Raw genomic sequence first — 13,608 nt, 5'->3', positions numbered from 1 at the left:
TGGGCTGGTTGGTTGCTCTATCAGCATTAATGCCGCCCTTTCCTTCTCCTTTTCATTCCACATCTTCATGAATTCGACCTTAACCTGTTCTTGTATCTGTTCCTCTAGGGTCTTCTTATATCTATTACGTGTCTTGTACTAGCCCGCATCGTTTGGGAACCCATGCTTCCAGCCCACTTTTGATCCGATGCCTCGAGTGCGACCCGGATGTTCTTTGTTCCCCAGGGCCTTGATAAGCAGGTCATTCTCCCTGTCGGGCTCTAGAGACCCTTCCTTAGCAAGCCCTTGGATGGTCTGGGTCACCTCCATGGTCTCGGGGCTATTGAAGGCTAAGTCCCCAGACTCGGTTCGTTGTGACCGAGCGTAGACCCAGTTCCTGCTTCGCTCGTCACAATTTTCTAAAGGGTTGGGTTTTCCAGCCCGGGCAGCCTCTTCTTCTTGCCTCCTCCACTCAGGAATTTTGGGGGCGTACCCAGATGTGCCCAGGTGATGATGGTGCTTATTCTTCTTCGCAAGTTGCTTGAACGATTCACCCAGTTTGATGGCATCAGGTGTGATCTTCTGCCTAACAAACTCTGCCCATTGCTCTGGTGTAATCTTTCTGTATTTATTAAAGGGTACCAGATTCTTCTTCACGAATTCCTTGTTGAGCTCACTCTTCCAACCCCGGAAACTTTTTCCCATAGTTTTCAATGCATTCTGTTTGGCTGCTTCCTCTGTTCCCGAGGGGAATCGGATGGTTCTCTGCAATGTTGCCCATAGAAACTCCTTTGTCTCATCCGACACCAATCGGCAATCAGTTACAGTGATTGGGACGTACTCCTTGACAAAGAATCCGCAACCGTTGCGGAATTTGGCGCAGGCCTCACGAGGTGCAATAGGCTCCCCTTCAACACCGACCTGTGTTATTGTATAAGTGCCGGACGGCAACTTGTTTCTACTACGCTCGCCCCTTCTTCGTTTCAGCGTCGGCCCAGAGGGACCCGAAGTTTCAGGCACAGATGTAGCGGTGGGTTGTGGCGCAGAATGTTGTGGCGCAGATGATCGACGTGAAGATCTTTGCACCCTCACCCTCTAGAGAGAAAAAAAAGGAGAGTTGACATCAACAGAAGATATTCCTCCATTTAAGAAGTATAAAATGCATTGACTCAACTAAATACCTCTTCGGCGGGATCGTACTCGTTGTCACTTTCCCGACGGCGGATCTCCCGATCGCACGGAACATGGCTCGGGCTGTGCTACGAGCCCGAGCTTTTGCTGCTGTCGGAGGAGGACGGCTGGTGAGGGCTTGGGTCCCTATCTGACCTCTGTGCCGGGGAGGCCTCTATTGCGAGCGTCCTCTGTGCCGGGGAGGCCTCTATTGCAACATCAGAATCCTTCTTGCTTCTGGTTTCTTAGGGGCTACTGTCCTCTTCTGCCCCATAGTACTTAATCGACCGCTGGATTATTGTTGCCTAGAAAAAGCTAACAAGTATGCTAGTATGAAAAAAAGGGGAATTTAGTAGTAGTGTAAAATGCAAGATGGAGTATCATAGAACACAAGAAAAGCATAGAAATTAGAGAGCAGAGAATGACAATATTAGATTATTCGAACACCGCTGTTTTGGATGAAAAGGGGCCAGTATGTCATATTTCGGAGGGGCATTGGACTGGACCGCACTAGTAACTTTTTCTTCATGGAAAAAGTGGATGTGATCATAGGTCGTACATGGCGATGGTTCCTAGAGAAGACGAGGTGTCTATCCGCTGCACATGTAATGCCCTGTGCATTTTATCTTGCTCATCCATAGGTTCACCAATTTTCCATACTGGAATTTCATACTACAAAAGCTCTTCGCAAGAAAGTAAATCGGTAGGACAAAGATAGATTCCAAGAAAAATGATGATCTAACTGGTGATGTAGAGGACAAGGAGCTATATGTTGAACGTATATGACTTGAAACAATGGAATTAAGGTTTTTGTTCTCTTCTTAACCTGTTTAGTTATGCAATCTAATCCGTTTCTATCATGCTCTTAGGCCTCTGCCTCTCACATTTTTCTCCATGCATTGCAGCTTGCAGAACTTAATTGGCAAGGTCGCAATTCAAGAGCCTACTTTTGAAGAAGTGATTGTCTTGTACAGGTAAAAGTTATAAAATGAATTTGACTATTTGAGGTTGGAGGCAATTTTGTAGTCTTGGTTGTGATACGGCTCATTGCATTAAATTACTATGTGAACTGATTTCTGATGATGTATATATATATTACTTAAGGAGGAAAAGTCCCAAGGGCCAGAATGATAGAGCAATCCATGTAAAACACTTCAAAAATATTCCAATGGCAGATATGGAGTTGGTTCTGGTTAGTAAGTGTCCTTTTTCTAAAGGAAAATGTCACAGCCATACTTATTTCTTGAACTGGAATTATGCTGAAGAGCTATTCTATTGCAGCCTGAGAAGAAAAACCCAAGCCTCACACCAATGGATTGGGTTCAATTTATTGTTTCTGTTGTTATCGGACTTGTAAGTGGAGTGGAATAGGTTTCTTTTGATTCTGTTGTGGTTCTTCAGATCTTCACCTGCTGATTTAATTTTGTCAAATCGCCTAGGTTACACTCATCAGTTCACTGGAAATACCTAAAGCTGATTTCTGGGTTGTGATTGCCATTCTCTCTGCTCTGGCAGGATATTGTGCCAAGATCTATTTCTCGTGAGTATCTCAGTTGAACTATTTTTTTATAACTTATTCTATCAGCAATGTTTTATGCAGATAAAAGAAAAGTTAGAGAGTTTTTGTGTTTTTGACCTTTTAGACTCGATCGATAATGCATTCACAAAATGCACAAACTTCATTAAGATGCTACTTTATTATTGTTAATGGTCGTATTGGCAGTCTGTTAAATTAGTTACACTTAATGCAGGTTTCAACAGAACATGGCAACCTATCAAAACCTAATCACTCAATCAATGTATGACAAACAACTAGATAGTGGGAAAGGCACTCTCCTGCACCTCTACGATGATGTGATTCAGCAAGAAGTAGGTCTACTCGTGTTTTATTCAGAATCAACAAAAGAAAGCATTTAGTTCAGACATGGGAATTCAAAGCTGAGCTAACAATTTACTTTCATCTTTGTGGTTTCTGATGTTCAGGTCAAGGAGGTCATAATAGCCTACTATATTTTGATGGAAAATGGAAAGGCTACCAATGATGTATATTTTGTTCTTTCATTAAGCTATATTCTGTTTCTGTATGTGTTCTTATGCAAGAGAAAATGCAAACTAAATATTCATGTTTCCCCAATGTGCTAGGATCTTGACTTGCAATGCGAAGAGTTGATCCAGGAAGAGTTTGGCTTGCAATGCAATTTTGAGGTGATGGATGCTGTTCGAAAGCTGGAGAGGCTTGGTATCATTACAAGAGTGAGTTCTCACATGTTAGGTTCTAAAACTATGGCACGATGGCCGGCATCACAGAGAAGGTGGGGGGGGGGGGGAACACACCGCCGGCCGGAGAACCGACTACGACGGCTCGGCCGGGAGGGGGAAACGGAGCTACTCACCGGCGACGCTGCACCACGGCACGATGGCCGGCATCACAGAGAAGGGGGGGGGGGACACACGGCCGGCCGGAGAACCGACTACGACGGCTCGGCCGGGAGGGGGATATGGAACTACTCACCGGCGGCGGCGGCTCCTCCTCGGCGCTGTCGACCTCGGCGGCGCGGCTCCTCCTCGGCGCTGTCGAACTCGGTGGCGGCGGCGGCTCCTCCTCGGTGCTGTCGAACTCGGCGGCGGCGGTGGCTCCTCCTCGGCGCTGTCGAACTCGGCGGTGACGGCGGCTCCTCGGCGCGGTCACACTCGGCAGAAAGGGAGAGTGCGGGAGGCGGACGGATGGACAGCCTGACGGCGCGGTCGATATTTTGTGAAAGCACTAGGGTTTTTGGGGCCGCGCGCGGTTATATAAATAGAAACGATTTCCACAGGCGATTGACTTAAGAAACCGCCTGTGGAAATCATTTCCACAGGCGGTTCCTTCGGTGAACCGCCTGTGGAAATACATTCCCACAGGTGGTTTCTTAAGTCAACCGCCTGTGGAAACCTGTGGAATGTTTTTTTCCTTATTTGGGAAATACTATTCTAATACATATTAAAGCATCTTAAATATTCTATTACATATTAAAGCATCTTAAATATTCTATTACATACTAAAGCATCTTAAATGCATACAAGTCCTTAATACAAATTAAAGCTTATCCTAATTGTATACAAATTTCAGGGTTCTATCACATTGGAAAATAATTCGCATAACATTGCACTATTTGCCCTGAACTGTTTTCCCTACACCATCTAGACGCATGTACGGTATCACAGATCTATCGAGGGTTGCTTCTACAAGTTTGATCTTTTCTGGATCTCCAAAAGGCGGCACGTCATCGAACTGATTGTATTCTTCCGCATCCTCCACATTCTCGACTCCGACAATTCTTTGTTTTCCGGCAACAACTACGTGCTTCTTTTCATTCACGAGGTCGATTATATAGAAAACTTGTGCGACGTGATCAGCGAGTACCCACGGGTCATCTTTGTGGCCTACAATGCTGAGGTCGACAATTGTGAAGCCGTAGTTGTCCACCGTCACGCTATTTGGGTGTTTGACCCATTTGCACCGAAAGACGGGGATATATAGATTCACTCCATAGTCGAGTTCCCAGATTTCTTCTACGAACCCATAGTAGGTGACATTTTCTCCTGTTGTGTCATAGGCTTCTGTTCGAACGCCGTTGTTTTGGGTCGTGCTCTTCTTGTCTTTTGCTTTGGTATAAAACGTGTACCCATTAATATCATACGCTTTCCATGATGTAACTAAACTTGATGGGCCACAAGCCAACATTTTCACATTTTTTTTTTATCTAGAGATTCACCGTCCGGAAGGTTTTGGTTCTTGAACCATGTGGTGAAGCGATGCTTGTGCTCTTTCAAGATCCAATCATACGAGCGGCCTTGATTTTTTGTGTAGAGCTCATTTAGGTGTTGCTCGATGTACGACGCCACTAACTGAATCTACTGCAATATGGTGAATGTGCTTCTTCCACTGCTTTGTAATCATGATCGATGAATCTTTTCTTTCCTTTGGTCCCTCTCCCAGACAACCTCCCCTCATGTTGAGATACAGGTACACCAATGGGATTAGAATCTTTTATGTAATCGATGCAACACTCAACGACTTCCTCGGTACTGTAGCCCTCGGTCATGGAACCCTCTGGGTGAGCACGATTCCGTACATAGCCCTTCAGAATGCCCATGTACCGCTCAAAAGCATACATCTGATGTAAGAATACAGGGCCCAGCGCAATTATCTCATTCACGATGTGAACCAAGAAGTGTACCATGATATCAAAAAAGGATGGAGGGAAGCATATTTCAAGTTGGCACAAAGTCTCTACCAACGAACTATGTAGAGCACCCAGTTTTTCAGCATCGATCACCTTCTGAGCAATTGCGTTGAAGAAGTGACACAACCGTGTGATGACCACCTTTATGTATCTTGGCTTGATACCCCTTATTGCAATAGGGAGCATCTGCGTCATCATCACATGACAATCGTGAGACTTCATGCCATTAGCTTCAAATCTTTCATCGAGACTAGGTTCTTAATGTTGGATGAGTAGTCAGTCGGGACTCTCACCCCACGTAAGCACTTGCACAGTGCCTTTTTCTCCTCAAGTGTCAAAGAGTAGCTAGCCGGCGGAAGATAATGTTTCCCATTTGGTCTGTTTTCAGGGTGTAGCTCTGGCCTAATTTCAAAATGCACCAAGTCCTTACGTGACTTGATTCCATCCTTTGTCTTGCCTGGTATGTCCAGTAAGAGGCCAATGATGCTATCACACACATTCTTCTCAACGTGCATGACATCGATGCTGTGACGGACGTCCAAGTCCTTTCAGTAGGGCAAATACTTAAAGAAAATTGGCATCTTCTTCCACAGCGTGTTGGTCGGCGTCTCACTTTTCTTCCTCTTTTTACCCTTCGGCGGCTTCCAAAAAACAACCTTGATGCTACTGACCATTTCAAACACTCGTGCCCCGCTGCGAGGTTTCGAGCCAGTATCTTCGTCAACCGTGTTGTCAAAATATTTCTTCATATTGCGGTATCTGTGAGTTCTGAGTAAGAACCGTCGGTGTCACGTGTACACTACCTTCTGTGAGTACGGAAGGTACACAGATGCGGTTTCATCCAAGCACACTGCACATCCTTGCTTCCCTTTAACCTGTCCCGATAGGTTAAAAAGGGCGGGATAATCATTGATGGTAACGAAAATCATTGCTTTCAGCGTGAAGTACTGTCGTCGGAATTCATCCCACACCCGGACCCCCTCGTTCCACAGTTTCGCCATATCTTCCATCAATGGTTCCAGAAACACATCTATATCATTGCCTGGTTGTTTCGGTCCTTGGATAAGAATGGACAGCATAAGGTACTTCCGCTTCATGCATAGCCATGGAGGAAGGTTGTAGATGGTCAGGACCACTGGCCAAGTGCTATGTGAGGTGCTCATGTCACCGAAAGGATTCATTCTGTCGGTACTCAACGCGAACCTTACATTCCTTGGTTCTTCAGCGAACTCTGGATATGGCATCGAACTTTCCCCATTGCCTAGCATCAGCGGGGTGTCGAAGCTTAGTTCAATCCTTCTTGCGCTTATCGAAATGCCAACGCATCAGTTCAGAGTCCCTAGGGTTCGAGTACAGGCGCTGCAAGCGGGGTATCACTGGTAGGTACCACATCACCATCGCAGGACTTCTTCTCTTCTTCTCCACGTTGGAAGAAGTGTCTTCTTCGTCACGACCAGCATTACTTTTCTTCTTCTTCGTGTTGGCGGAAGCATCTTCGTCCTCACAATCATCATTCCTCTTGTACCGACTCGCATTGCACACTGGACATCTATCCAAGGCTTCGTACTCTTTACGGTAGAGGATACAGTGGTTCGGACACGCGTGTATTTTTTGCACATCCAATGACAACGGGCAGATAAGCTTCTTCGCCAGATAAGTGGTGGTGGGCAAGGAGTTAGGCTTCGGAAGCATGTTTGCTAAGAGACTCAACAGATCCGAGAAACTCTTGTCGGACCATCCATTGCTGGCCTTCAACCTTAGAAGTTCAAGCACTGAATGCAACACCGTAAACTCCTTATCACAGCCCTTCGATTCCTCATACAAAAGTTCCTTCGATGCCTTTTTTAACGCCTCGAAATTATCTAAACCTCTCGTGTCATTTAAAACATACGGTTCTGCGTGGCGCAGCATTTCCTCCAGATCAAAGTCAGCATCATCATCCAGATCAAAATCGGCTTCATCATCCATCATAACATCAGTGTCGCCTTCGACTGCTCCCTCACCATCACCATCTACTTGATCAGCAGCGATGTCCTGGTTTGGTTTGCTTGTACGTTGTTCGCCATGATTGGACCAACATTTGTAATCCTCAACAAAACCTCTCAAGATCAAGTGTGATTTGATTATACTTGATTTGTCCCATAATTTCTGGTTCTTGTAGTCAAAACATGGACAGTATATTTCCTTTGTCTTCTTAGTTAAAGCGTCCTTCTCTACGGCTTCAATAAAAACAGAGAGTCCTTTGATGTATATTTCTCCATGTCTTGGCGCATCATACATCCATGTTCTGTCCATCTTTAACTTCAACCACAAAATTAGATACATTAATTAATTAAATAATTAATTTGAAAATCAGAATTAAAAAGATTATTTTTAAAAGGAAAATACGGGCTAATTATGATTATAATATATCTACGCAATTGAATCTACATTAATGTAAATTTATGACTCAAAATAATGTGAATTCATTACTCTCTCTCTCTCTCTCCCTCTCCCTCTCCCTCTCCCTCTCCCCTAGATCTAGATCTAGAGAAAATATCCCCATTCATGATGAAACCTCCTAAGGCTAAACATCACATTCTACCTACATTTTTAAAATATAATACTAGAATCATGTGAATCTACACAATTAAATCAATATTGCAACAAATTTGAGCTAATTTGATGATCAAAATGGCAAGAACCATGAGCATCTCTAGATCACATTGAAACTCTAATTTAGCCTTAAATCTAAATCTAAACTTGAAAAAAATGCAAGCTAGGGATGAGATATACATACCTTATTTGGCTCCTCCAAGGAAATCAAAAACAAAACCTTCCCCCCTATTTTCCAAATCGGCCGCCATAGTAAATGCTTACTGTTTTGAACAGTAAGTCTGTCTGAATGGAGCTGGCCAAGAAGAAGCAGTATTTATGGAGTATTTGCACAGGCGGTCGACTTAAGAAACCGCCTGTGAAAACATATGTTTCCACAGGCGGTTCCTTAAGTGGACCACAAGTGCAAATGAGATCCATTTCCACAGGCGGTCCACGTAAGGAACCGCCTGTGGAAATTACTTTTCACATACGGTCCTCGGCCGCACGGGGCCACAGCCACTTTTTCAAGCGGTTCTTCCTACGAACCGCCTATAGAAAACAATCCTAGGTGTCTCGAAAAATAGGTTTTGTAGTAGTGCGACGCCAAGAAGAAAAATATTGCATTCAAGACTCAAGTATCAAGAGATAAAGATGATCATAAAGAAAGTGATGATGAAGAATTGGCTCTCTTTATGAGAAGATTCAAGAAATTCATGAAGAAGAAAAGATATCAAAATGGATATAGCAAAAAGGGACAATCTTCCGAAGGGAATCCCTTCAAAGAAAGAAGATATTTTGAATATGATGAAAATGGACACATTGCCACATATTGCAAGAAGAAGAGGGAGAGTGATGGCAAGAAGGTATTAAGAAATACGTAAAAAGAAGAAAGATGACCAAGCATGTTATATTGAGTGTGATTCGGATGCAAGCTCAACCTCCAATGATGAAAGCTAACTCAAAAGGGTATTGCCGGTGCAGCTATTAAGGAGGCACGTTCATTTTTCTCCACACCTTTTTGTCTCATGGCAATAGATGACTCTAAAGTATTATGTGATGAAAATTAATATTCATATGATGATCTAGTTGAGCTAATAAATGGTTTTGATGACTTCATGAGCAAAGAAAAAACAAAGTTCAAGGAATTGTAGAGAAAACACAATTCTCTTCAAGAATCGTATGAGAAGCTAAAAACGTCTCATAAGGGTCTAAAACAAACTCATGAGATGTTCAAGGAAGCTCATGACTCTCTTATTGCTCATGAAACCAATAAAACTAAAGTAGATATGAATATATCTTGTAATATTCTAGACGATATATCTACTTTATCTCTTATTACTCTTGAAGGTTGCCGTCTTCTAGACGGCCTGGAGGTGGTTGCATCATTGAGCCCTTTAAAGAAATTTATGAAGGAGCTACGATGGTAATTGTGAAAAGCTTTGAGCACGTCTTGCCGGGGCGGTAAAGTGCTACTCTAGTGAAATCGAGGTATTGAATAGTTCATTATCTATTCCGGCTTAATATCAAGTTGCTCAGTGTAAGCACTTTCTCAATGTGAGAATTGCGTACTAGATAGAGAAGTGTTAGAAGCTTGAACTCACATCAACGTGGATTATGGGTGATCGGCAAATCACCACGGGTTAAAATCTAGGTGTCATCTGTTGTGCTACTTATATTCATGCAATTTACCTTACGGAATTTATTTTCCTAGAATATAAATTGTTGCATGTTACCATTGAATTGCAAACCTTGACATAGTTCTAAGTTCCTACATATTGCTTTAATGATCTCTAGTTATTTTCCACAAGTTTTATTGATCGCTAAACAATTAGTTTTAAAGCCACCTATTCACCCCCTCTAGTCGGTATCCTAGATCCTACAATCGGTATATTCTACCATAGCCATGTCTTAATTTTTTTTTGGTAGAATAAATCAAGACCATTTGTACATTGGAGATATTTGAGGATATTCCTTAAGCCAATCATATGTCCTTTTGTTGGAGCTATATTGTACCTAGCTAATAACTTGGCTACAAATGCAAAGTTGGATTTGATGCAATTTGCAAGATGTCCAAGTGCTTCAATCATACTACGATATGGAACTTCAAGTTCCGATATCATCACCTCTAGGTCTAAATAGATGTCTTTCCATACCAAGGGGACCATAGATGCTTTAGATAAGATTCTTGATGGAATGTGCTCAAGTTATAGACTTCAGCAAAAAGTTGGTTTTACCCAAGTCTTTCATCTCAAACTCCGTCCTAAGATGATTTCTTGCCACATCTATATGTTTGTGTAGTTCTAATAATGTTGAGATAATCAACATATAATGAGATGATACAAAATCTAGTTGAGGATTTCTTTATGAACACATATGAACAATTATCATTTAAGTAACCCTTCTGTAGAAGAAACTCAATCAGTCGGTTGTACCACATATTGTTTCACTGATTTAAGTCATAGTGTGATTTTTTAATTTTACACACTACATGTTGCAATTTGCTTTTGGATTTGGATTTTTAAGCCCTTTAGGGCTTTCGTATAGATTCTGAATCTAGTGACCCATATGAGTATGCGGTAACTACATCAACTGCATAGATAAATTCATTTGTGCTTCTAAAATATTAGATATAATATAATAAATTAATTCTACACATAACTTGAGAGTATGTTTTCATCAAAAATTGATATCGTGTATCTGCATGAACCCTTGTGCTACAAACCTCACTTTGTATTTCACCACCTTATTCTTTCGAATAAATTGACACATTTTACTTCCAGGGGAAGTCATAATCAAGAGTAAGTGTTATTGAGGTAAATACCTATCTTTTGTTAAGAGAGTGCAATTCTACATCAATTATTTTCTTTTACTTGGTCCAATCAGAGTGTTAGAGGTAGTTTGCCATGGATATTGACTTTGGCCTAGATTCAGTTGAAGGTTTTTGGTAATTTTTGAGGAGAAATATATGTCAACAATTATAGTCTTAATATTGTATGATTCGAGGGAATCAATATAGTTTCTGGATATTTCATTAGACCTTCAAACTTCTTGTGATTTCCCACAATAATAGAGTTAGGGTGTTCCGATGTCCCAACGTATAAGTTTGTGCTCACAGTTGTGTTGGGTCCTGAATATAGAGCATCCATTAGGTATCTTCCAATGAGAGGTTGAATTTCATTTATTGATTTAGAAGATAGATTCTTTGCTTTTTGCAGCTGCTTGAGAAGCATTATTTGTGCCCAGATCCCCCCTCTTAATTTCATTTTAGGAGATGAGTGGTTTTATAAGGTACCTCCACTCTTTGTGGTGCATTGATCGTGAGGATTAGTTACACCCTTGTGATAAGTAAATGTATTGGCAAATTATTTGTAAAGTATTGTAAATTTATAATTCTCTAAAATTTTTGTTCAGGTTCTTTAGTATGTGGATCTAAGGACTAAAGATATTCTTTGTGGTACATATCTCCCCTAATACCGAAATAATTGTCCTTATCAACATGTTTCAAAGTATTGGGTTGTGTCTAAGGCTTCTGTTAGGAGCTTGAGGTATCATATCACTGATGGAGAATTATACCTCACTTAGATCTCCAATTTCTTGTGGGGTCTATAAATGTATGTTGCAATGGTGAGATCGGTATATATAGATTGTAACTGGATTTTTGTAGATGAAAAATACTTGGTTGATTTTCACGTACTGGCTGCAATGAGGAAATTGCATGATATGCAGTTAGTCGAATTTGGATCAAATTCGTAGTGTGTAATAATATATTATTCTAACAAGAAATTAATAAATTGCAATTCTGTTATGAGTGGTCATGCAATTATTTTACTCTCTTGATAATGTATTTAATGCTCTAGATTGATACCTAGAGCAATACAATAAGCATCAAATGCCCATGAAGTAAATTACGCGATATTATTCATTTGAATGGATTTTATCCTGTAATCAGTATAATTTGCTCTTAATTTGATAATTAGAGCAATTAAATTTGGCGCATCCATGATTCCTTGTGGATGATAGATACACATGCAACCATCTTGTAAATAATTTGTGGAGCACCATAAAGTACCGTAAATAGTCCAGATAATGGTTGAATGATACCATATATATTTTCTTGAATGTGTCGAGGAAATTAAGTTGCTCATGTTTAATTTTAAGGTAAGATGGTCTCAAAATTAATTTCCATTTTGCACAAGAGGTGCACACAAAATCTGATGATCTTTGAAATTTTGTAACATTTATGTTGTGACCAACAGAATTGTCAATAATTTTTTGTTATCATCTCTAAACCAGGATAACCAAAGTAAGCATACCAAATCTTGAATTTATCAAGAATTTAAAAAGTACTGTATACGCAACATATGTTACGAGATTGATGTATGTATGATGCAGTCCAGATGGCAGGAAGAAATTTTCTCAAGCGCTTGTCATATCCATTGGATTTGGTGAGAAATAAATATTCATCCTCGTTCTTAGTTTGAGTTGCACATGAAATCCTTTTAAAATGATGTTTTTATAACTGAGTAAGATATGAGTTGAATCAGGATACAAGAGTGTATTCATGATCACTAAGTATGTACGCATAAGGAGAATTATTGTGGCTTGATCTAAATCCACAATTAACATATCACGTTCAGTGATGTTCATAGCATTTCCATAATTTCGAGTATGGAAATATATTTGCTCCTAGAAAATTGCATTAGTGGTACAACTTTCCACTAAAGAAATTTCTTCTTTCATTCGATTACTTCCCGTAAAATTTCTATATATATAAGAGAATATTTTATAGGAATTTAACTCATATATAGAATACATACAATGCTGATTTTTTTTTGTATCATGTCTCGAGAGACACTATTGTATATAGTGATATACAATATACAATAATGTGTAGGATAATAGTAGAAATTAATGAACCCATGGTGAGGGATGTGACGTTGCACGCGGTGCCGATGATAGAGATGGCGCACGAGGATGACGCCGATCAGCCGAAGTGAGGAATCGACATGGGAATCGAAGATGTGTTCTAATCCATCGTTGTCCTCTTTGATTGCCGAGTTTGTCGGTGTTCATCATCGTCGGTGTCCTCCCTATGCTTTGGTGTGCTCGCGTAGGCCCTGGATGAGAAGTGGCTGATTAGCATAGCGTCGAGCAAAAGTTGCTGATAACGTGTTAGAGTGTAAAGGAGAAGAGACAATCGAATAGAGAAGTCGTTATAATATTCATTGATCATTGTTGTTTATATGTAGGTTGAAAGGATGCCGATGGAGAGACACATCCTCTCACAACAGACACCAACACATAACTACCATTGGTGGTTAGGAGAATGAAGATCAATCCTCAACACTTCGATCGGGGTTATCTAATGACTTTTGCGTAAATTATTAGTACTATACGTGCTCCTACTTGCTAATATTGTCCATCCATTGTGTCCCGTTCCTTCCACGAGAAAAGATATCGAGGATGGTGCTCGATCTTATTAGAAATCCATAATTCTGTTATACCTCGACAAATCGAGTAGGGGCGATCCTTGGCTGTACACATGCCCAACCATTAGTCAATCTCAACCGACTTGCGCTTAGACCTTGGGTTGGGTTGGGTGGGCTTGGGCCGGGCAAAAGAAAATTTTGATTTGTTTTGGGCCTAAAATTGGTGT

General features: G+C 41.1%; 1 protein-coding gene across 1 annotated transcript; it reads left to right on the top strand.

The window, feature by feature from the left end:
* Nucleotides 1–1,902: 1,902 nt before the first annotated feature.
* Nucleotides 1,903–3,066, top strand: LOC133910700 (uncharacterized). Its single transcript, XM_062353007.1, has 6 exons — nucleotides 1,903–1,955; nucleotides 2,055–2,123; nucleotides 2,254–2,341; nucleotides 2,431–2,502; nucleotides 2,589–2,689; nucleotides 2,901–3,066. Exons 1-6 carry the CDS (start codon nucleotides 1,945–1,947, stop codon nucleotides 3,064–3,066), a joined length of 507 nt encoding a protein of 168 aa, XP_062208991.1. The 5' UTR covers nucleotides 1,903–1,944.
* Nucleotides 3,067–13,608: the final 10,542 nt, after the last annotated feature.

This window comes from Phragmites australis, chromosome 3 (genome assembly GCF_958298935.1).
Source record: "Phragmites australis chromosome 3, lpPhrAust1.1, whole genome shotgun sequence".
Classification (NCBI taxonomy): Eukaryota; Viridiplantae; Streptophyta; class Magnoliopsida; order Poales; family Poaceae; genus Phragmites; species Phragmites australis.
The sequence above is the reverse complement of the archived record's forward strand: the minus strand, read 5'-3'. Positions and strand labels throughout refer to the sequence as shown.